Source organism: Dermacentor andersoni, chromosome 5, assembly GCF_023375885.2.
Source record: "Dermacentor andersoni chromosome 5, qqDerAnde1_hic_scaffold, whole genome shotgun sequence".
In the NCBI taxonomy this organism is placed as follows: Eukaryota; Metazoa; Arthropoda; class Arachnida; order Ixodida; family Ixodidae; genus Dermacentor; species Dermacentor andersoni.
Genome location: NC_092818.1, coordinates 52,782,116 through 52,805,261, shown reverse-complemented (window position 1 = coordinate 52,805,261; position 23,146 = coordinate 52,782,116). Strand labels below are relative to the sequence as shown.

Sequence of the window (23,146 nt, the reverse complement as noted above, 5' to 3'; positions counted from 1 at the left end):
TGGTGCATTGTTACTGCTGTTTGTGTGTATGATTAGTGCTGGCTAGGCTGTGTGTGCGGTGCACCATGCAAAGTTAGAAACCTTGTGTGCTTGATGCCATGGAGCTATCAAAGCGCAAGAAAAGGTGTTCGCAGAAGTTTTTGCGATCTTACACTTCTGAATTTCCGTGCTTTATGACATCAAGAAAAGGAGAACATATTGCACAACGCGTGGATGCGACGTCAGCGTGCCTCTTGGTGTCAAAGTGACTTCAAACTGCATGTTTCTACGGCGAAGAATCAAAGCTATGTTCGCACCGCTGAGCAGCAAGACAACATAGTGAACTTTCTCCGGAACAGCTGCGACGACGGTGTCATACGTGTGGAGTGTTTGTTTACGAGATTCCTCGCCGAACACAACCTACCCCTTATTATCACCGAACACGTTGGGCCTCTTCTACGGAAAATGTTTCCAAAATGCAACAAGGCGAAGCGTTATGGATGTGGACGCAACTCCGAAACGCAACTCTGAAGGATGCAAAGGTGGCCAACCTGAAATTTATTTCACAGGCATTGAACTCGAGTCTTCGTTTCTTTATTCAGAGTTTCCCTCAGCTGCTGCCCTGAGAGTGCAATGAATCTGCTGAAGACGCTTTAGCTGCTCTCGAAGCTGAGTTTGCCACTCTACAGGCATTCAGTCTTCCAGAGGGCATTCTGAATGAAGAAAGGTGGGATGTGCAGTGGTCTGTGGTTGGAAAAATGAAAAACACTGATGGAAAACATGTTTCGCTGAGTTGCTAATGTGGTGCTGGATTTAATTGTGATACCGCATAGCTGCACACTGTGTGAGACTATTTGTAGCATGTGCGAAAAACTAGGACTGAATTCCGCTCATTGATGTGCAACACAACCCTCCAACACCTGCTGCTAGTGAAGGGTCGTCAGTCTGGACCATGTTTTGAGTAAAGCTACTCCGACAAATTTTGGAAGTAAGCAAAGTCTGCTACTGAAAGGTCCCTGTGATAGGACTCAACGAACATTGCCTGAAAGTTTGAACGAAACACCCCGCACCCCCCCGGTCCCACCGGAAGTAGAAACATTCAGTGCACTCCCCCCCCGTTGGCGCGAATAAAAAGTCTCCCTATTTTTGATCTCGCCAGGTTGGCAGGCATGCTGTAGCCATGTCAGTACAGGGGCGGATCTAGGAAGGAGGGGTGAGGGGGAAGGGACAATTTACGGGTTGATTTCTGCTCGCGTGCTACAAACCGCCTTCACGAGGGTGAATGAAAAGTGCTCAGCACGGACGCTGTGGGCCCAGAAATCGTGCACTTATGAATCTTGCATGCTTCAACTACCACATGGGTCTCTGGCACAGACTACTGGAGTGCGCATGTGGCGTATGAGGGCTTTGTTTAATCTGAAATGCACTGTGAAATTCCTTCTCCAAATTATGGAAGTGAATGGGGAGAAACGGGATGGGGTTAGATTCGTTCTAAGCGCTCGTGGAGCCCTAAGGTGCTGTTTGTGGAACCCAGTTTGATAACCCAAGGTCTGGGTAGTTGTGTCGTCACAAGTGATGATGACACAGGTGATAAAAAGTACCTGTGGTGTGTGCATCGAATAAAGTCTAGGATCCAGCACCAACATTCCACCGCACCACATGGTGTTAAATCTTCATCTCTGTGTTTAGGCCATTGTGCCCAATACTGTCAGCGCTGAAGTACTGTGTCTGTGGGGAGACCAGGGGGGGGGGGGGGGAGGGGGGTATTCTGTAAGTGTCGACCTAGTGGACATGTCCATTTTGTCTGCTGCTGAAGTTCTGATTGGCTGGCCTGGAGTACAGGTCAGAAGGAGACAGGTGCCCCCAGACAATCGGCACTTCATCAGGAGACGAAATGTACAGGCGCCGACAAAAGTGGTAGACCACGCAGTCGGAGCCGGAGCAACGGCAAACTGCATCGCAGCACCATCTACAGGCAGCATCTGGGATCGAGACAGCCAAGGGGTGCCCTTTATTATCTGCAGGCATGTCGCTTGACTCGTGTCAATGTAGATGGCGTTGCGATGCAGTATGCCGCTACTCTGGCTCCCGCTGCGTGGAGTATACCACTTTTGTCGGGGCCTGTACATGTCCACTAGGTGGTCACAGAATGGCCCTCAGGGTCTCCCCTCTGTATTTGCCAGGGGCTTGGGGAAGACATTAAAAATTATGTGTGCTACTCACCCTGCCCTGCCCGTATAGTGCTGTGTTCATGTCATATTGCAAATATTGAAGTACGTAGTTTGGTAGGTACAGCCGAACCTAGATATATGGAACCCACATATAACAAATGATTGTCTATAATGAACAGCAATAAAATCCTCTTGAAATTTTAATATAAATTTTTTATTTTATATATCGAATTACCTATATATTGAACCTTCTTGTGATCCACTTCAGATTCGATATATCCATGTTCCTCTATATATATTAAACAAAGATTGAGGCAACTGACTTGTTTACCTGTGTGGGAAGTGTGATGAAATCAGTAGGTCGACTTGGGAAATGTTTGAATCAATGAGTACAGATTGGGCGTCTTCGGTTATCTGACCCTGACAGTCCTGGCTTTCCCGAAACGGTGCTTTCAGGCAACGAGTGCTACGTACGCTGTGTCTAGCAGTCTTGGTGCATTGAATCGAAGAGGTCCATTGATGCATGGCACGTGCTCCTTGTGATTTCTTCTTCCTTTCTTTTCATCACCCAGCTGTCCTTACCACCTGGACATTGACAACAAGAACTGTGCCTTGGGAGAGTGTAGAAGGCTTGGGTAAGTCCAGTCGAGTGTCCAACCATACAGTCACAAGTGCATGCCTGGTGCTGTTGAAGTAATAGCTGCGCAAGATTGAGTTCCGTGACGTAAAAGTGTGCGTAATTTTTTTGTTGATTCCATGCCACGTATTGACTTGCACAGCAAGCCGCCAGTGGAACATCCAAGTCCGCAGATGGCACTTTGTTTTCCTGTCGGGTGCATCTCGCTTGTGATTCTTTCATATGGACCTGATCGATATTCCTTTTTCCACTGATGTTACCATGTATGCTTACAAGAAATATTCGATATAAAAAAGGTACCCTCTTTACTAGGAAATAGGCTGAACACAAATACAGGTCGACCCCTACATGTTCAGCTTGCCGAGAAACAAAATATTATAATCTGAATATAGGTTGACCCATATCAGAAAGACAAACTTTGAACCTAACATACATGACTACAACTCGAATAAAGAAGGTTAACAGAGGGGCCCAATTTTTATTAGTCATATCATAAGAAGCCAACACTGACACCAAGGACAACATAGGGGAAATTACTTGTGCTTAATAAATGAAATAAAGAAACGATGAATTAATGGAAATGAAAGTGGATGAAAAAACAACTTGCCGCAGGTGGGGAACGATCCCACAACCTTCGCATTTCGCGTGCGATGCTCTACCAATTGAGCTACCGCGGCGCCATTTCCCCATCCACTTTCTTGGGTATTTATGCTTCCTAGTAGAACCCTGGGAATGTTAGCCAGCGCCACCACTCAGAAACCTTGGCGGCGGATGTCGAACATCTTTTCTGCCGCAGGCGTCACGAGAACGTGATCTTAAGAGTAAGGATCAACGGTGAATATCTCGACAATCTTTGTTTCGCAGATGACATTGTCCTGTTCAGCAACACTGGGGATTAAGTGCAACAAATGATTGAGAACCTTAACTCAGAAAGTGCAAGAGTGGGGTTGAAGATGAATATGCCGAAGACAAAGGTAATGTCCAATTGCCTGGCAAGGAAACAAGAATTCACGATTGCCAGTCAGCCTCTAGGGTCTGTGAAGGAGTATGTTGGCAGACTTCCAGCTCTCTGGTACACTTGAACTCGAGAGGCATTGCGTATATAGGGCCGCAAGCTTATCAAGCATAATGTCTCTGCAATCTTTCATTAAATCCACTGCTATTCCATCTTCCCCTGCCGCCATTCCCGGGGACATGTCTTGCAAGGCCCTTCCAACTTCATTGCTGGTTATGGCAATGTGCTTTTGTGAGGCTTTTATTGTGTTCTAAAATTGTGTTGCAGTGGGCCTTTGATTCTTTCCAAGTATGGTGGTTATTAGCACCAACAGCCACCATTTAATTAAAGTTTTTTCCCTCCCCTACGGTCTCGTTGCTCTAAATTCTAGGCTCTGTAATCATCCTTGCAGTACAAGTGAAATCTCAATGTAATGAATCTCAAGGTACCAACTGCCATGGTGGTTTAGTGGCTATGGTGTGATGCTAAGGACGAGGTTGTGGGGTCACCGTGGCGGCCACGTTTCCAGGGAGGTGAACTGCAATAATGCCTGTGTGCCATGCATTGGGTGCACGTTAAAGAACTCCAGGTCATCAAAATTAATCCCTCACTATGGCATGCGTCATAATCAGATCCTCATTCTTGCACGGGTTTAGTGGTGACTGCGGTGTTTCGAGGCCTCGTCGCAAAAGCGGTTTACAAGTTCATTGTTGTGAGGTGCACAGAAAAAAGGATTAAATTTGATTTGGTGTTCTGAAATTCATAGTATTGAAACATTTTTACATTAAGGTAATGGGCTTCTGTCGGGGGATTTTTCGAACCATTGTTAGTCTGGAAAAGTTGTTTATGAAATTCGTAGTTATGAGATTTCACTGTAGTCACTCTGTGTAACTTTTCTTTGCTAGGTTCATGAGAGCCATGGATCTCCTAAGCACCTGGACACTTCAGTGGTCTGGACATGCCAAAGAAAAGAATGATTACAAAGGGCTTTACAAATCTGTTTGAGAAAAGATAAAAAACTGCTCAACAGAGTTCTATTGGGGGAACGTGGATCATCCCACTATGACAGTCAGGCTAGTTGTTCGCTCTTCGAAAACTACTTTAAATGTATTGAATGTGCAATTTGCTTCTTGTACTATTGATTAATATTTGATTTAGCCTCTAAAATGAATACTCACACACCCTTTTAATACCTTGCTTGGAGGAACAGCTATGTTCGCACCATCAACGTTGATCCCTCTTGTGGTTTTGCAGGTACAAAATGTCGAATGCCCTGCTCAACGCATACCGGATCGAGCGCTGCATCGACTACCAGCATCTCCCACCGAGGTTTGACCCATCGCTCAACTTTGAAGTCTCCCAGATGAACCTGGTGGGTGGCTTCACTGTCTGTTGAGCTGGTGCTATAGAAGCTGATTATGAATACATTGAGTTGCATACGAGCAATGTTCAACAAGAATATGAATGCGACAAAGCCAAGAAAAGCACTGGAGGACATTGACTGTTCTTTTAATTGAAATGTAAGCATTTGTATTGCAATTTTTCGAAGTGGAAATGTAAACTGCTTTTAATTTACATGTAAGAACAAGGAAAGTAGGTGGTTTCTTAATTTTAATTTATATACATTTCTGTGGGACTGCGTCCAAATTTCAACGTAAACTGTTTTTTAATAAAGTAAAAAAACAAAAGTTTTTAATTGAAATGTATGCACTTCAATTAAGTTATAACATATAAAAATGCACAGGTAATACCCCTATGCTTTGCTTGGCTTTATTGAAGTCTGTTGACTTCAAAAGTGGCTAGTAACAGAAAATCGGGGCCCCCTCATTTCTCCTTGTTCTTTTTGTTCGTATGGACAGTGTTGTTGTTTTACATTTTCTGCTAGATCTAGAGCACTTTTGCCTTGTGTAGCAGCAAACATCCATATTCAGCAAGGAGTGAATTTTGAATGTTTTTCTTAGTAGACTAAAATCTTTAGCAGATCACAGTGCATGTCGGATAATGTTTCCTTGCATAAATCTACATAATTTATGCCAACACCTTTGGGAAGGCATTGCTAGCTTTTGTTAAATGTTTAACTTTTTTGGCGTTTTAAAGGAGTACTGACGTGATGTTTATTTTTTTACTTTCAATCTTTTTTATGCTTCACAAAGGTGCTGGACCCATAACGTTCCCAGACTTGTAAACATTGTTTGTACATTTTGAAGGAACTAAGAATCGATGTGCACCGAGTACAATTAGAAGCACTCATGTTATGGATGAATTGTTAAGGTTCCACAGGATTCCAGTAGTAACGCACAATGCGTATGGATATTTAAAGCTGGAAATGATACTCGAGTGAAAATCTGTTTGACCATACCCTCTGAAGTCTTCCGTTGGTGAAAGAGTGCCAGCGAGATGATTGCTTCGAATAAGTTTAGTGCTGAAAAGTTCCTGTAGCAGGCAAAAATGAGCAACAGCAATGCAAGTGATGATGTCACTGTGATCTCCAAACAATACGTTGCCTATCAATGTCTGCTGTCCCACGTGTGGATTAACGGTGGATTAACGTTAATAAAGCACATATGTATCCCTCAAAAGACATCTGTGAAAGCTTAGGCAATGTTAAACAAGTGCCATACCACTTCCGCCCCCTCTCCTGGTGTCCTCTCTGGATGATTTGATTGGCAGATATGTACAGTAGAACTTCATTGATGTGATCCCTTTTGTACGATTTTGCGGCGGCAAACATTCTGGACCTAGAATACAAAAACATACCAATACAGTTAACGCTTCTTGTTTGCGGGGTAATACGTTCCGGGAAAACTGTGCCAACGTGCTGAAAGGTTGCAGGATATGGTTTCCGGCCGCTGAATCCCTCGGTAACAAGAAAAGCTGCGAGGCACGCACGATCCAGAGCAGTAGGTGAACGCAACAGCAGCTTCCTCGCAGTACTCGCCAGCCCGTGCCCCCTGAAAATGCCGCTACGCGTTCGGTTTCCTATTCCGGTACTATCACATATCCTTGACGGTCCTTGCACATCGCCACTTGCAGCTATCTATCACTGCCAACGCATTGTGATAAGCATCTTAACCTATAACTGTTTCACTGTGAGTGTGACGTAGTAGGAAGCATATTTGCACATGTTTAATAGGCGATGACCCAAACGAGCTCGGTTTCCTCGGGCCCTACGACCACAACAATTGTCGCCAAGTGGGCACGTCAGAACTTCCCGTCAAAAGGCTCCACCCAAAGAAGCTTCTGACCTAGGCTGACTTCGAGGAGTGCGAACGTAAGCTTTCCAAAGCCACAGAAAGAGTGCACGTCTTGAGCAGCTTGGACCCTACGAGATCGGGGAGTGTTGGCGTCTCATGCTGCAACAATTCGCGCACCGCTTTGCATTACGTATATATCAACTACAGTTGAGTGTGCCAAATTTTTTAGGGACTTCGGATCGTACGTTTTCCCAGTTAGTAAATTTTTTTTCTTGCTTTTTATTCCTAAATGTATGAATGAGGTTCTGCTGTATTAGTCATTGAGATTTTCCTTAGCAAATTTTCAGTGGACTCTCCAACAGGTTTAGCAGATTATAAGCACTTTATTGGAGTGCAGCAAAGTAAATGAGCAGGTGATTAGTAGATGAAATCAAGTTCATTGTCTTCGTTAAAGGCAAAAGGTTTGAAAGAAGAAAGAAAAATGGAGAGAGTGTGGTCATTTTGTTTGACATACCCATTTGCTCATGTGGTTTGGTCAAGGGGTTGACTAGAGTATTTTGTTAATACTGTGGACCGTTCTGCCCCTATGCTCTCTCGACTCAGAGGCCAGTTCGCATGGGCGTGTCGCGGCGGCCCCTTGGGGCCAGCGGAGACCATGGCTCGTCGTATTACCAGCGGTCAAGCGCTCCGGCACCATCCTTGCCAAGGGAGACCAGGCGGGTCGAGGACTACTACGCCGAACAAAGGGTATAAGGCTCTTCCGTAGTTTTGCGACAACTGTGCTATTGCTACGTGCAGGGACACTGCAGACAGGGTGTCGAACCGAACTGGGACTGAATAGAAAAATTGGAGCTAAACCATTATTTTCAGCCAAACAGAGACCCAGCTACGGTGGCTAGGTGTGTGGTTGGCGCTTTGCTGGTTCCTGGCGACAAGCGTGGCATCGCAGTCGGAGGCCCGTAGCAAGCGGCACGTGCTGTTGTGCTGCTGCGGCCATATTACAGTACAGATGCACCGTATTTATCACTGTATTTAAAACTGAAAACTGTCTTCACGGTGATGCTGCAGACAGTTAAAGATTACTGAGTGCGGCGGAGCGCTGTCACTTGTGAAGGTAACGTGCTTACCTCGTTCTTTGCTTTCTGGTTTGAGAGGCAAAAATATAGAGCTCTTAACGCAGCTTTTGTTCTGTAAACATGGTAAAATGGAGTTTACGAAGAGCAGCACAAATTCTGCACGTGACGAAATAGCCCTTCATCAGTTCTTGTAAAGGGAGAGCTGGAGTTGAAATTCGTTCGAATCGGTATATAGGTGCTGTGTGCGAATGTAATTTGCGCAGGGGATACTATTCATATTCCACGAAATGCGTAATGAAAATGACTTGATTTGAAGTGGTGTAAAATACAATTGAATAAATATTGATGTTCGCAGAACTAAACTCCCTGGCTTTGCTTTTTTGCCTGTATGGTGCTGTTATAAACGAGATGTGTGGTAGTATTGTGTTGAGCTGTACAAGTTTGCAAATAAGTCAACAACCTTTTTTACCAATAGAAATGTGCTTTTATCTAAAAAAAATGTTTCTTTGTTTGGTGATTTATGATTAACTGTATGATCTATGATGAGAGTAGCAGCTTGTAGCATATGCAAAATAATAGTTTGGACTCTTGATGGCTGTTTACGTATATATAAATGTAATCGTGCGAATGTTCGAGAAGTTCGAATATTATAGAATATTATATTTTTAATATTCGTATTTAATTCGGAACATATATATTCGAATCAAGTCGAATATATCGCTGGCTGTGCGGGAGCAGACACTGTTGTTAGCATTTGTTTGTATCTAATCTAAGAATACTGGGGCAATTTCGTGCTGCTAGCAAAACTCTGCCTGTAAAGCACACTTGGCCACTAAGCGACTAAACGCTGCGGGAAAGCGAGTCTCTCAGTACTAAGGGGCACAAGTTTGTGAAAAGCGAGGGTACATTTTTCTTTTCTTTTTTTGCAGCGCTGTCCCCAATTCTGAGCTTACTGCTTGACAGCAAGTGCGATGAGTGACAATGGGCACAGAGTCAAATGCCTCCAATTTTATTGGTATTTTATGCGGTATTATAAGGCACAGCCTGAAGAGGACTGCTAGTGCGAATTACTAAAATTTCCAAGCTAACATAAGCCAAATACACAATGCATTAGTATATAATGGGTTAGTAGTCTAGACGTTTAAGTTTGGCAATGTAATTGCAATGTTTCAAAATAACAAATTAACCCAACTTGCTAATATATCACGTGCATATCATTATGCACTATTTGATTCAATATTCGATGCCAAGTATTCGTGTTCGATTCGTATTCGAAAATTGTGATATTAGCACACTGCTAAAAATAGGCTAATTCTGAGGTCACACGTGTAATGAGCAACGCCAAGCATTTGAACCACCTATAGCCTGAATGGAAACGTAACACTGCACCACAGCACTCGGAATACGTGTAGCATAGTGTAAGGTGCTTTTTCTTGTCTGGAGTTCACAGGTTAGCCAAGTTCTTGCTCATCACAGTGAAGTGTAGGGGAGCCATTAGCTTGACGAGGCTGTTCATATGTTCGATTTTGTGCTGCTCACAAGTGACCAGTCCAGAATGCTTGAACTGGAAAAAAGGAAGAAAAATCTGCCAGCTACATTGTATGCTGCAGTCGTTTCCTTGTGAACTGTGGACGCTGCACTTGAAGGTGAATTTTATTCTGCTATGTGACTGTTGATATCTGTCGTTGCACTCACAAAACGACTCCAAGCTTCTCGCACAGAATTAATTGGTTGACTGCCTTTGAACGGGTTCACTTCATTGCTTGTGTACAATACTCTTTCTTCACTTGTTCAACATGCGTCATTTTCATTAGCATCTTATCAATTGCTTGAAGCGTGTGCAAGCTTGGCTCACTGTCTCTTCAGGAAATGCTTTAGTGACCAGCATCCCATCGAAGTCGTGCTCCTTCTTTGTGTGGGAGTTTTCTTCTGCTACAGTGTTGATTACCATCAAAGGAACAGTGCCATTCATCGGGCGCAGATGCATCCTCGGAATCTGCATTGAAATGCTACTCTAAGTGGCGCTCGCACACGGCTAATACAGTTGAAATGTTCTGCTGCCATGCGAAGTGCAAGCTCGTGTTTCTCGGCAAGTTCTGGTTCTCTTGCATCAAAGTTGCTGATGTTTTAGCCCGCAACTCGCATGTTGGTAGCCGAACTTACGATTCGATGCAAAGTACGTGATGCCCCTCCGGCTAGTTCTCTTCTGTGCTGGAACACTTTCACTGCCGCAAAGCTTCGTACTCACAGACATCACCCAAAGTATTTGCTTTGCTCCCCTAGCTGCTATGCCGTTGCGCTGCTAAACACGAGGTCACGGGATCAAATCCCGGCTGCCGTGGCCGCATTTTAATGGGGGCAAAATGCAATAATGCCCATGTCCTGTGTATTGGGGGCACGGTAAAGATTCCCTGGTGGTCAAAATTAATTCAGAGTTCTCCGCTACGGCGTGCCTCACAATCAAACCGCAGTTTTGTCACATAAAACCCCAGAATTAAATTGCTTAAACTAAGTAAACTACAGGAACTCGGAGAACTATCGAGAGTGCGAGGGCAGTGCACCAGGCCGTCACCATGTTAACAGACAATATAAATGACAGCTCTTGAAAATTACTCATTACAGCAGGATAGGATAGGGTACACTTTATTGCTCTAATTTACAGAGTAATTCAGCGGTCAGACCGAGTGCTTCCATCTTCTTGTCGATGGTGATGCCCGCCTTGCAGGATTGGCGCCCCTATTCCAGGGCACCACTGAGCGTGGCTGCTCATCGGGCATGGTGTACCAGCCCCCGTTGGAGGCATGGGTTGCCGCTGGAGAGCACACTCTCCCACTGCTCCGCACTCGGATTTTCTATATTGTGGAATGATTTGTTTTTGCTGCATTCCCATGTGATATGATAAAGGGTGGGTTTTGCGCCACACCATGGGCATATGTCCGTGTATTGGTTTGGGAACATTTTGCTTAGTATGTGTAAATTTGGGAAGGTTCCTGTTTGCAGCTTCCGCCAGCAAACTGCCTCTTGTTGATTAAGCATGTTATGGGGCGGGGAGTATTTGACCCTCGTTCCTCTATGATAATTTAGTATTTCGGAGTACGTCGGGATCACACTCATGAAGTCCTCGGGGTTTCCATTTAGGTCCGCTCGGTTAGTATGCTCGCGAGCGGTCCTATCGGCCCTCTGGTTGCCCTCAATTTCAGTGTGTCTCAATATCCAGAAACTGTTGTGTCTAACTCGTCAACTCGTCTTTCGTGTTGGCCAGCGCGGAGCAAGATTTGGAGCGCCTTTTGGTCAATTCTGCCAATGGTGTAGTTATGGCATGCTGTTTTGTAGGCTTTCCTTATGATGGTGTTGGCCTGGTCCCTCTCGCCTTTGTTTGCGTTGTAATAGGGGAGGGAGTACGTGATTTGGCTGATTACGAGGCTCCTAACCAGCTTGACCGTGTTTCCCTCCTTCATGCCGCTTCTTTTTTGTGATAGACGGGTGATCATGTGCACCACCTGTGTTGTCGCTTGCTTGAGTAGGCTTATAGTGTGTGTGCAGCGTTGGTTACTTTGCACCTACATTCCCAGAATTCTGACGACTTCTTTTTCTGGTAATTTCTGTCCTTCAAGAGCGACGTTGAGTTCCTTTTCCGAGCGCCTTCTTCGTCTGACTCTCGGGAGCTCGGACTTCTCCGTCGAGCAGGTGAGGCCCCTTTCCCTGACGCATTCTTCCACGCATGTTGCTGCGGTTTGTAGACGTTCTTCTTCTTGGCTGAGCGAGCCTTGGTTGGTCCAAACGGTGATATCGTCAGCATAGATGGCATGTCATATGCCTTCGATCCTTTTTAGCTTCTGGGCTAATCCAATCATTGCGACGTTGAAGAGGATCAGTGAGATTACGGATCCCTGTGGGGTTCCTTTATTGGGTGTGCGGAACTTGTTGGTCCGCAGGTCTCCTAATCCCACCGTGGCTGTTCTATTTGATAGGAACGCTGTCACGTAGCTGTGGATTCTTTGTCCACTGTTGAGGTCGTCCAATCCCTTGAGGATGGCCGCATGGCTAACGTTGTCAAATGCTCCTTTGACATCTAGTGCCATTATTGTTTTCTCCATTGTAGGGAATGTTGTTTAGTACCTCCTCCTTGATTTGTAATAGGACGTCTTGAGTTGATAGATAGGGTGCGGAATCCAAACATGCTGTGGGGGTACAGATCTTCGTCTTCCATATGTGGTTGTAGCCTCCTCGTCACGATTTGCTCGTAAAACTTGCCAAGGCATGAAGTGAGTGATATCAGTTGTAGGTTTTCTACTTGTAGCTTCTTCCCTGGCTTGGGAATCATTACCACTTCCGCATGTTTCCATTCTTCTGGCAATGTCCCCACTTCCCGATGTGTATTGAGGAAGTCTGTCAACTGTGTGACCGCTTCATCACTTAGGTTGCGGATTAGTGCGTTTTTAATTTTGTCTGCGCCTGCCGCCGTGTTCCGGGTCGATGCCTTGATTGCTGCGAAGACTTCCTCCCTGGTGATGGGTCTGTCCAGGTTAGGGTTCTCTTCGCTGCGGTATCTCTCCGTATACGCGTCGGGTTGATCTTGCCCGTAGCACTTCATGCGGACTTTCTCCAGCAATTCTTCATCTGTTCCTTTGAATTGGTAAACCAATCTTTGGATGGCTTTGTTGCTTTCTGACTTGGTTTTGGTTGGGTCCATCAGAGCCTTGAGGATACGCCAGGTCTTTGCGGTGCTAAGGGTTCCGTCTAGCGAGTCGCTAAACCGTTGCCAGCTCTGCCTTGCCAGTTGGGCTGCGTATTCCTCTGCCTCCTTGGTAACCTCTGCAATCTTTTTCTTTAGCTTCCTGTTTAGTCGCTGCTTCTTCCACCTTTTGGTTAGTCCGCGTCTTGCCTCCCATAGCCTGACGAGCCGCAAGTCCACCTCCGGTGTTCGCTCTGTTCTTTCCACCTCTTGGGTGTATTGCTGTTGTATGTCCTTTAGTTGCTTGCACGAATCTTCTATGGAGGTTATCCCCCTCTCCATTTGCTTGCATTCCTTGCGGAAGGCGTTCCAATCTGTTATTCTGGCTGCTCCTATCTTGCGCTTGTTTTCTGCTGACATTTGCGTTCTTATTATGTAATCGTCGCTACCTAGATTCTCCAGCAGGTTCTCCCACATGGCTTGCGTCGCTCCTCTGACGTTCGTCAGGTCTGGGCATGTATCGGGGCTAACACTGTTGCCTAGGCGCGTCGTTTGATTTTTATCCGTTAGAACGGTGCAATTTGTGGTTTCTGCTGCATCGCTAACTTGCGCTCCCTTCTTGTTGTCTTTTTGGTACCCCCAGCTCTGCCCGCGGGCATTGAAGTTGCCCACGATGAGCAGGGTGTTGTATTTAACTAGTTTGCTAGCCCCTATGAAAAGTTTTAAAAGTCGCCATCCCTTTGTCGTGGTGGACTATATAGATTTATAATAAACATTCTTTTCTCCTTCCTCTTTTTTTTTGGACTTATCTCTGTCACAATGTGTTCTATCTGTGTGCCCAGGATTTCATCGTGTGCTATAGCGACTAGTTTTTTGCTAATTAAGGTAGCCGTGCGTCCTTTTTCCCGGCACGTGTATCCCTTGAGCGTCGGCACGGTGATCGTCTCCTGCAGCGTGAGTATATCAGGAGAGTTTTGCTGTGAATTTATGAATTGCTGCAGCAGGTCTTGTTTGTTACGATAGCCTGTGCAGTTCCACTGCCAGATATCTAGTGTGTTGTGTCTAGCTATGATGGTTTGTCTTTGATTGGTGCTGTACTTTGGTTTTCGGTGCCGAATCTTTTTTCATGGTAGAGTTTGTCTCTGGCCTCATTTGTTATCTTTTGCGTGTTTTGATGTAATTGCGAAAATTTTGATCTTGCATCGCAAGTTTCTGTTGTAGTAAGTTCATTTGTCCGTGCATTTTTTTGCATAAAGAACTGCATTTGTTTTTCGAGTGTTTTCTGGTTGCTGTGGCTGTTTCTCCATTACTGGCGGCGTCTGCTGTCGCGGCGGGCTACCTGTCTTCTGCTCTCGCATCTCCCTGATTAATTCTTTAATGTGTTCCTCGAGTTGCTCTGATCTTTTCATGTACTGCTCTAATTCGCGCCTCAGTCTTATTTTCTTCCCTTGGTAGTTTGAGTTCATTGTTATTGTCATTTTTGTTATCCGAGTGCGGAAGCAGCGACTTGGGAGGGCCTGCTCCCCAGCTCACCTTGACTCCGCCCTTCTTCTGATGTTGTGGCTGCTGTTGTTGCTGCCCCTTGGCAGCAGGTGGCCCCCAGCGGTGGGAAGAAGCTGTCCCTGGACTGGCCAATTATTTTAAATATAACAGGCATGCAATAACAACAGACTCAGTAGCAGACAATGTGTGCTTTTACTCGTTTAATGTTTTACTGTTTAATGTTTTACTCATTTAATGCTCTTCTTGATGAGTGCGTCGATCTTGTTCTCCTCCAACCGCGACCAATTTAGCGCAGAAGCCACGTAGTTATGGCTCACGTGCATGATATTGAGCTGCGATTGTCTGCTGACCCTCGCAAGTCAGTCGTCGGCCCATGTCGACACGGCAAAGGTACATTTTATACGCCCGATTTTGACAAAAGTTGCGTCTAATTTCGTCTGCTGTAGCCGATAGTCCATTGTAGTGTGGTCCGTTAAAATTGAACTTCATTGCATTAATAAAATAGGTAGAACAAACTAAGGCTGAAATAATGGTCTGTTATATCCAAAAATCTGTTGTACACTGGCCTGTTGTAACAAGCGTAGACTGTATCTGTTGTTCTGATGCAGCTATCCAAAGCCAAATTCTAGGTTTGCAATTAGCAGAATAAACGGTACGAGGCTGTCAGATTTAATTCATTTCAGTAAAATATTAAAAATAATGTTTTGAAACCCTTACTTTATCTGAATCTGCACTAAATATTTAAAATCCCGCTTGTTCTTACCAGCTTTTGTGAATTTTTACCTGTGCCTAAATGATGAAGCTTGGAGGAACAGCAAAGAAAAGAAAAAATAGGATGAATTTGTGATGTTATACTAATGTACCAAAGCTGAGATGTCGACACGAAATTGTAAAAATGTGCCTATTTTCCAGACTTTAAGTTGCATCTTTTCTTTCCCAAAAAATTTTCGCCGGTGTATCTTATGCAACAGTGTGCCGTGTATTTATATAAAACCATGCACATTGGCACGACCAAATTGAGCACTTCTTTTCCGAGCAAGCCCAGTGCAGAGGCAGTGGCTGCGACGAGCCTAAAACGTCGTGTAAAAGTTATTCAGGTGCCGACGATGGTGACCCAGCGGCATAGTTGAACTTCCTGACTGTATCAGAGAATGAAGCCTACAAGTGAAGTGCAGGGTTGATTTTTTTTTTAGCTCTAAGGGAAGGGAGTTGGTTGAAGATGATTTTTCTGCTAGAGTTCGCAGCTCGTAAAAAATTCATTTACGAATATTTAGTGCGCTAAGCGGGTACGTGCGGGATTTTGTGATGAGTGTATGAGCGTTCACAATCACATTTCGTCTTGCTTTAAATAACACTTATTTCTACAAAAATCTTCTAAACAAAGGCGTCACTAATAGTCTAGAAAATATGTGAACTTCGACCATTTTCTCATATAATTATCAACTTCTTGCCGCAAAGTCAATGAAAATGTTTTGGAAAAATAAACTACAAGTTTAACTTGATCTGGTGTTTCGCTTCAGTGTCCCTCTGTAACGCCTAAGGCAGGCCGACTGGCTTTGCCTTCTTCCACGGAGGTTGTCTTCACAGCTTGGTTATCTTTGCCTTTACCCAGGGCCCAAGAGTGATTCCATCAGCACAGCCTGGTCCTTCCAAGGCCGGTGAGTTTTCACTTTGATGAAAGGTGTGCTTGCAGCAGCAAGCCCATAGCTAAACGCATGTTGGGACAGGGTGCTGGGAGGCCAAACTGGCGATTTTTTTTTTTTTTTTAAAGGAGAGGTTTCAGTTCTCATTCAACTATGTAGAGAGAAAACAATTGTTAAAGGACGTTGGTATGTTGCGCGCATCCTGAAGGTATAATGACAGTAGAAGAGTACATTTTCTTTTTGTATGATGACTGGAATGCTCAAATCTACAATCTGAATTAATGGCACGAATGTATCCATGCTGTGATCGTGTACTTATGCAGCAAAAAGAACGCACGAATGATGGCAATAACAAGTGGAGGTAACAACAATTGTAGTACTCCCACTTCTAATTTGACAGCAGACCTGCATACAAAAGTAATTTACATTTATAGGTAATGCAGCCCTATTACAGGCGGCTTCTGTTAGTTCGACTCCATTTAATCCGATTTCTCGCATGGTTCAATCCAGGCTGAAGGTTCTGGCCGGCACCCTTGCATTTCTATGGGCCCAAAATTTCTTTATCTCGATCCTAAACCTGACCTTGCCGGATAATTAAAACCTGACCAGTCGGCACACACGCGCCTGACCCCAATAGCAACCTCTTTTAGTTGCAGCATCTGTCTTGGCGAAGCTTAGGGAACAGTGTCGTATGAAACCTGTAATAAAAAGTCTCCAGTCGAAAACGCCTATTTTTCAGCCTGACGTAGGAAGGTTTTCGAGCAATAGCCGTAGCTCACAATGCCTAATTATGGTATTTGCCCAATTCTAACACGTGTCTGATGTGGCCGAGCCATCTCGCATGCAGCGCACCAGCGGCCAGACGTGGGCTCCCAGTTGAACTTAACGGCCTTGTACTGGCAGCTCTCTTGCTTGTGCTGTAAATTTGAAAGGGGTCATTGCTTGTCACAAAATATAAAATTAAGACAAAAAAAAAAAGACAGTGAAGCGCCACTTCACTTGTGCTTCACTGTCTTCGTTTTTCTGTTCCTTTTCACGAAGTCTATTTTGTGCCATAATGAAGTATACCTAGGAAATCCAAGCACCAACTTGCTCAAGAAGTTCTTTTAAAGTTAAGACATCAGTTTATTCTACCACCACTGTTTTGTGCGAAAGACAAACTGTAGCCGATGTCTGTGTCATCAGTGGCCAATTTATCTGGGCCATTCAGTCTCAGGGCATCCTGGTCATGAGAATGAAATTTACAAAAGAATAAGAATAGGTTGGAGCACATACTGCGAACATTACCACATGTTTACCGACAGCTTACCACTGTCTACGATCATTGCATTCTGCTGGTACTATCATATGATCAGAAACTTGGAGGTTAACAAAGAGGCTTGAGAAGTTGTATGAAGACTGTGTAATGAATGATTGGATGAATTATGTTAGGCATAATCTCAAGACACATGAAAACGGCAGTGTAGATTTGAGGCCAATATAGATTAGCCAGTATTCTAGTTGATGCCTGCTGTAGTGGTTGAGCAGGCTATATGCGTAGGGCAGACAGCCGGTGGACCATTGGAGTTACACAATGGGTTCCAAGTCAAGTGCAATTGAGGATGGCAGAGAACTAGGTGGTGTGATAAAATTAGGAAATTTGCAGGCATATAGGAAAATCGAATAATTTCTACTTTTTCTCTGTCCTCAGCAGGTGTACGCATTAGTCAATTTTCATCAGAATCGTTCATTTTGGATGTATTTGGCCATACACTGGCTAATTCGGACAACTCTGCGAGCGCAGAGCACCGCAGCTGTGCGATGCAATAGCGCGGAAATGGCGCTATCGTCCAACAGAAAAAAGCGGCAGTTTGCAGCGCCATTTTCATCAGCGGAAACAGTACGGGAACAAACAGCAGCAGAATGCAGTGTGCCTATTTGGCCATGACCTTTATCCTTTGCTAACCGTCATGCGTGACACCGTGTCAGCCTACTGAGCTGCATAGTTGTCAGCCGTGATTGTGTTAATAGCGACCATGGTTTCATCTGCAGTGGCTACGGCAAGCAGAAGTTTCCTTTCGACTCAATGCAATGCGTGCACAATGTCACAAGCACAGCAGTAGCTGTCGAAGATGTTGAGCTGTTCTGCCGCGGTGTACATGCCGGCATCAAACCAGCTGGCTGCACTGCCAAGCACAAACGGTTTGTTATCTCACTGGTGGAAAAATTGGGATGTGCATGCGGTAATGAAGGCGCGGGTCATGCGCTGCAGCCACGCTGTGAAGGAAGTCGCAAGACCTTCACCTCTGCAAGTTCCATTCAGTCCTGAGATGGCAGTTGCAGGTTCCGCGCTGCTTTTGCGCAAAGTAAAAGCAGGATTTGCTGGTTTATTGAGCAAATAAAATCATGTTGATGTAGTAAGCATTTGTTTACTGTTATCTCGATACATTCGGTTGTTCGACTGTGTTAATTTGACCAAATGGTCAAATGATGGTCCCATGAAATTCGAATTAATGAGGAAGTAACGAGTAATTGGAGATGGAGGCCTTCATCCTGCAGTGAACATAAAATAGGCTGGTGATGACGAGTGTGCATATGGACGGACAGGCTAAACCGAGTTTGCTGTCGAAATGTGCAGGTGGGGCATGTGCATCTGTGGATTCCTTGGTGGACGAGTTCCCGTCCTTAGGAGACTCCATGCTGGGCCGCAAGCCCCCCGGCTACTTCGGGTATTCCAGCAGCACGCCGTCTTACTCGGAGTTGAGTGACGCGGCCAGTGTCACATCGGGTGAGTGGTGGGACAGCATTTTTAGCGACGGGAAACAAGAGCTCAGCACTATAAAACCACCGAGGAAGGAAGTACTAAGAGCTTTATTAAAGAAAATTTCCAATGCATAATGGAAAGCAAGAAGGTACGAATGTTGGACGAGTGTACCTTCTGTCCTGTAGCTTTATATCCTTTTGTTGTACTCCCTATTTTCCAGCCGAGCACTGGAAATTTCTTAAAAGTTTAAATTCCAACTAGCTGAACGTTTTGTGCAGTATGCTCCCATTAATTCAACCTGTGTTAATTCAACTTTTCAATCAGACTCAGCTTCAAATCGCTAGCCAAAAACCATGCATTGGTGTGGAAAGAAAACTCGTTAAGTTCGAACTTGATAGCATGTTAGTTCGGGTAATTCCATCCCCACTGGCACTTCATCATGGGCCACAGTGCTTACTGAAAACTTGAAATCAAAAGAAATTCAGCAGACATTCGTACTGCTTCCTTCAGCATGAAGCTGTTTTAGTTTGCTCTTTATGTATGAGTGTTGCCTAAAAGCAACATAGACACAACATACACAACATACAGGCAACATACAAAAATTTTTTTTTATGTGAAAGTGTCAAATGGCCCATTGAGCGAACAAGCCTCGTGTCTCGTCTGTAGCATCAAAATGCCACGGAAGCTCCCATTGCCACTGGGTGCCACGGCATGAGCGCGCCTTGATTGAGCAGAGGTAGGGAAATGGAACACCCTCTGCCTCGTTGGCGAACCAGGTGTTGAGTTAGAGGAAAGTGCTGCGGCGTCTTGCACCAAACCACCGAGCTGCGCCAAAACACCTGCTTCGAATGATGTCGCCAAATTTTGTGGGATGTTCGTATTCAATGACAACCACACAGCCTTGTGTTATCTAAAGCTAAAGCAATCTGTTTGAGCGTCGACGTCTTTGGAGTGTGGGTCTGTTTGGTGGCACATTGAAACATGGCTGCAGGGAAAGGAAAATCCTTTGTGCTATCAGTGCATTGTGAATGTTTTATGCAAGTCTTTATGCAAGTTTGCGTAATATACGGACCAGCTAAAGGTGATTTGAACTGGTGCTCTTCTTTGGGGCGGTTGGTAAGGAAAGCTCCACTCTCAGCTCAACGAGTAAGTTGTACAGTCTATCGGTGTACATTTCAGGGCTCACTTGGGCTCAATTGTCGGTAAACCTGCTTTGATTAATAGTGAACACCATGCGTGTAATGATAAAGTGTATTTCACATGTGCACCACGTCCCATTACCACGACGGTAGGGCACTATGCTGACAATCGAGCTGCTTGCTTTCATGAAACTCCTTGACCAGAAATATCCAATGGCAACCGTAATCATCACTCAGATTTGGGCTCCGGGTCCTCTACATTCTGCACAACCGTGTCATACAAACTCGGGACTTTTGCGGCTGCAAAATGCAAACGGAGGATGTAAAGTTTGGTTTTAGTCTACCGCTACGGCTGAATGGAGTTCGTAAAGGGTCGGACATACGTGAATGACAGAAATTGCGTTGGTGGCAACAATATTCACGACACAACTTGCTCAGATTGAGCCTGAAAATTTTAAGAAATCATTGTTTGGCATTCAAAATATATCAATCGCATTTTCACATTTACTTTATAGGGCAGCCCTAATAATCGAGCTTGTGGAAAATATTAGTTGGCGATGTTGGTCAGAAAGCCATTGAATACATTTTTCCCCCTTCATTCCTTTCATAGCGTTTGTGAAGAAACTAGCGTGTATGCTACTACTTCACCTGTTGATCCCTGTGCCGCAGGTGGTTCTGATGATTCGAGATAGCTGGCTGGGCGCCTTTGTCCGCGTGCGCAGCCGATCTCTGGAATTTCAGTGCTGTTCACAAATATATGCAGTGTTGTTCGCAATCGCGATGACCTTTCCAGTGCCGCTGATACCACATCGGCCGACATTATTGTCCTAACGGAAACGTGGCTGAATGATTCTGTTAGAAGCATGGAAATCCTCGCTACCCAGAAGCGATACTCCATATTCCGCTGTGATCGCGCAGTCGCACATGGTGGCGGTGTTCTGGTTGCTGTCTCTGATCATCTCAATAGCGTTCACATTGATATTCCTACGACACTAGAGTTTATGTGTGCAGATCACAACTGAATATCAAAAAATTCTATTGTGTGCATGATACCGTTTGCCCTCTACTGGGATTGGTTTTTCCAGCAACCTTCATGCCGCGCTAAGCGCTGTGTGTGCCAAATGTCCGAATCTTCCCGTTTTTTTATTTTGTGATTTTAATTTCCCTAATATTACCTGGTCTAGCGTTTCGTATACCACTATCAACTCTTTGTCAGAATCCTCTAATTTGGAAATCTTTGTTCCGACTTTTGTTTAACTCGGGTAATAACGCAGCCTACGAGGGTCACATCTTCAACATCCAATGTACGAGACTTGTTGCTGACAAGGACCCCTGATGCTGTTTTCAATATTACCTACTTATCAGGTATAAGCGATCATTCTTTATTACATGTCACGTTGAACTTCCCTGCTCGAACGTTGCATAATATAAAAGTAATGTATGATTATGCTAAAGGAAATTACACTGCAATCAATAAAACACTTGAAGACTTCCTTGACGAATTTCTGGCAAACTTCAACGAAAGATCCATAAATACCAATTGGCAACTTTTCAGAAATAAGCCTTGCGAATTGGTCGACTTGTATATTCCTCGAAAAAAGCTTTTAGCTAACTGCCACTAACCATGGTACAACCGCTCATTAAAACGTCTGGCAAACAAAAAAAGGAGGCTTTTCCGCAAAGCTAAGTCTTCTGGAAAGTGTGAGCACTGGTCAGCACTCCAAAAAACTGTTAACTGTTACAAGAAGTCCTTGAAGGAATCAAAGCACTACTGCTTTAATGTGACGTTGCCAACGCTTCTAACGAGCAATCCAAAAAAATTTTGCAGTAGTGTCAATAAACGAGAGTAGTCATTTATATCCCTCGTTGACCCTCAGTCAAACCCTATTTCAAGCACTGATGTCGCTGAGATCCTTAATGAGACCTTTAGTGCAGCTTTTTTCAGTACTGTAACTGACATTACTGATGTTAGAGACTATGCGTGTAACATAGTAAGCTCTCCAATGGACCCTGTCAGGTTTAGTTATGACGGAATTATCAACATAATTAACAATTTGAAAATCTTCTCCTCTTGTGGGCCTGATAACATTAACACTAAAGTCCTGAAGAATACTAAAGTGTGCTCCGCAATTTTTTTACTGAAGATATGTGAGCAATCGCTTGAAACAGGAGATATACCGCACAAATGGAAACTGGCTAAAGTGATTCCACTCCATAAATCTGGCGACAGGCATGCACCCTTCAATTGTCGTCCCATATCATTAACTTCCATTTCCTGTAAAATCATGGAGCGTATAATATTTTCTCAATTATCTGGTTTTCTTGAATCATTTTCGTTTTTCCCGCCTACGCAACAGGGTTTCAGGAAACAGTTTTCCACATGGTAGGCTTCAGGCCCTCTCTTTCCGCGTGAGACATCATGCTTCTCATCAAAAGGCAGATAATCGACGTGAACACCAGGGACGTTAGAGGCATTTTAGCGTTAGATATCGCCAAAGCCTTTGACACCATCACACACAGATTCATTCTGGAATCCATCTCGCACCTAAACTTAGGGAAACGCTTTCACGCTTACGTCAGCTCTTTCTTAAGGGACCGTAAAGCCACTATTAAAATCGGTCAACTAAGATCCGACGAGTTCAAGTTAGGGGCTCAGGGCACTCTGCAAGGTGCAGTAATATCACCCCTCCTTTTCAATATAGCGATGAAAGGCCTCTCGGAAAGACTGGCTAGGGTCGAGGGCGCGAATCATGCGCTCTATGTGGACGACATCACCGTTTGGAGCGGTGGGGGGTCCGAGGGGGCCGTGGAGCGTGCCCTTCAGGAGGCCTTGGATAGTACTTAAAAGGGACGGGACTCTGTCTATCACCCTCAAAGTCAGAACTACTGCTTTATAGACCGGATCGCAGGGGCAAGAGGCACTCTACCCCTCTCGAACAGATTCCTATTAACCTATACGCAGAATCTGGTCAGATGATCCCTAGAGTCGAATCGGTCAGGATTCTAGGTCTGATTCTAAATGCAAAGGGAAGCAACAATCAAACTGTTGTCCGCATCAAGGCAAAAACGGAAAACATGCTCCGATTAATCACAAGAGTCTCGAACCGCAGAGGCGGCCTCAGTGAGAGCAATCTTCTTAGGCTGTATCATGCATTCCTGATGAGTCACATAAACTACGTAGCATCAGCGCTCAACTGGTCCCGCTCGGAGGAGGCCAAAATTGATGCGCTGATGAGAAAAAGCATTAAACACATACTGGGAATTCCCACTAGCACCAGCACGGAGAAGCTCCTACAATTAGGGGTTCACAATACCCTGATGGAGGTAATCGAAGCATAAAGAACGGCACAAACCGTCCGCCTCTTGTCTTCGAAGGCAGGCAGAAGCATATT

General features: G+C 44.7%; 1 protein-coding gene across 2 annotated transcripts in view; it reads left to right on the top strand.

Annotated features, from left to right (window-relative positions):
• Nucleotides 1-23,146, top strand: part of LOC126530290 (protein maelstrom homolog) — a 47,598-nt gene that overhangs the window by 10,307 nt on the left and 14,145 nt on the right. For both annotated transcript variants that reach the window (XM_050177606.2, XM_055070288.1), the window contains 5 exons: nt 2,723-2,785; nt 5,036-5,153; nt 7,579-7,722; nt 15,842-15,887; nt 18,490-18,639. In XM_050177606.2, coding sequence (XP_050033563.2) covers nt 2,723-2,785; nt 5,036-5,153; nt 7,579-7,722; nt 15,842-15,887; nt 18,490-18,639 — 521 coding nt within the window. The remainder of the gene's footprint in view (nt 1-2,722; nt 2,786-5,035; nt 5,154-7,578; nt 7,723-15,841; nt 15,888-18,489; nt 18,640-23,146) is intronic.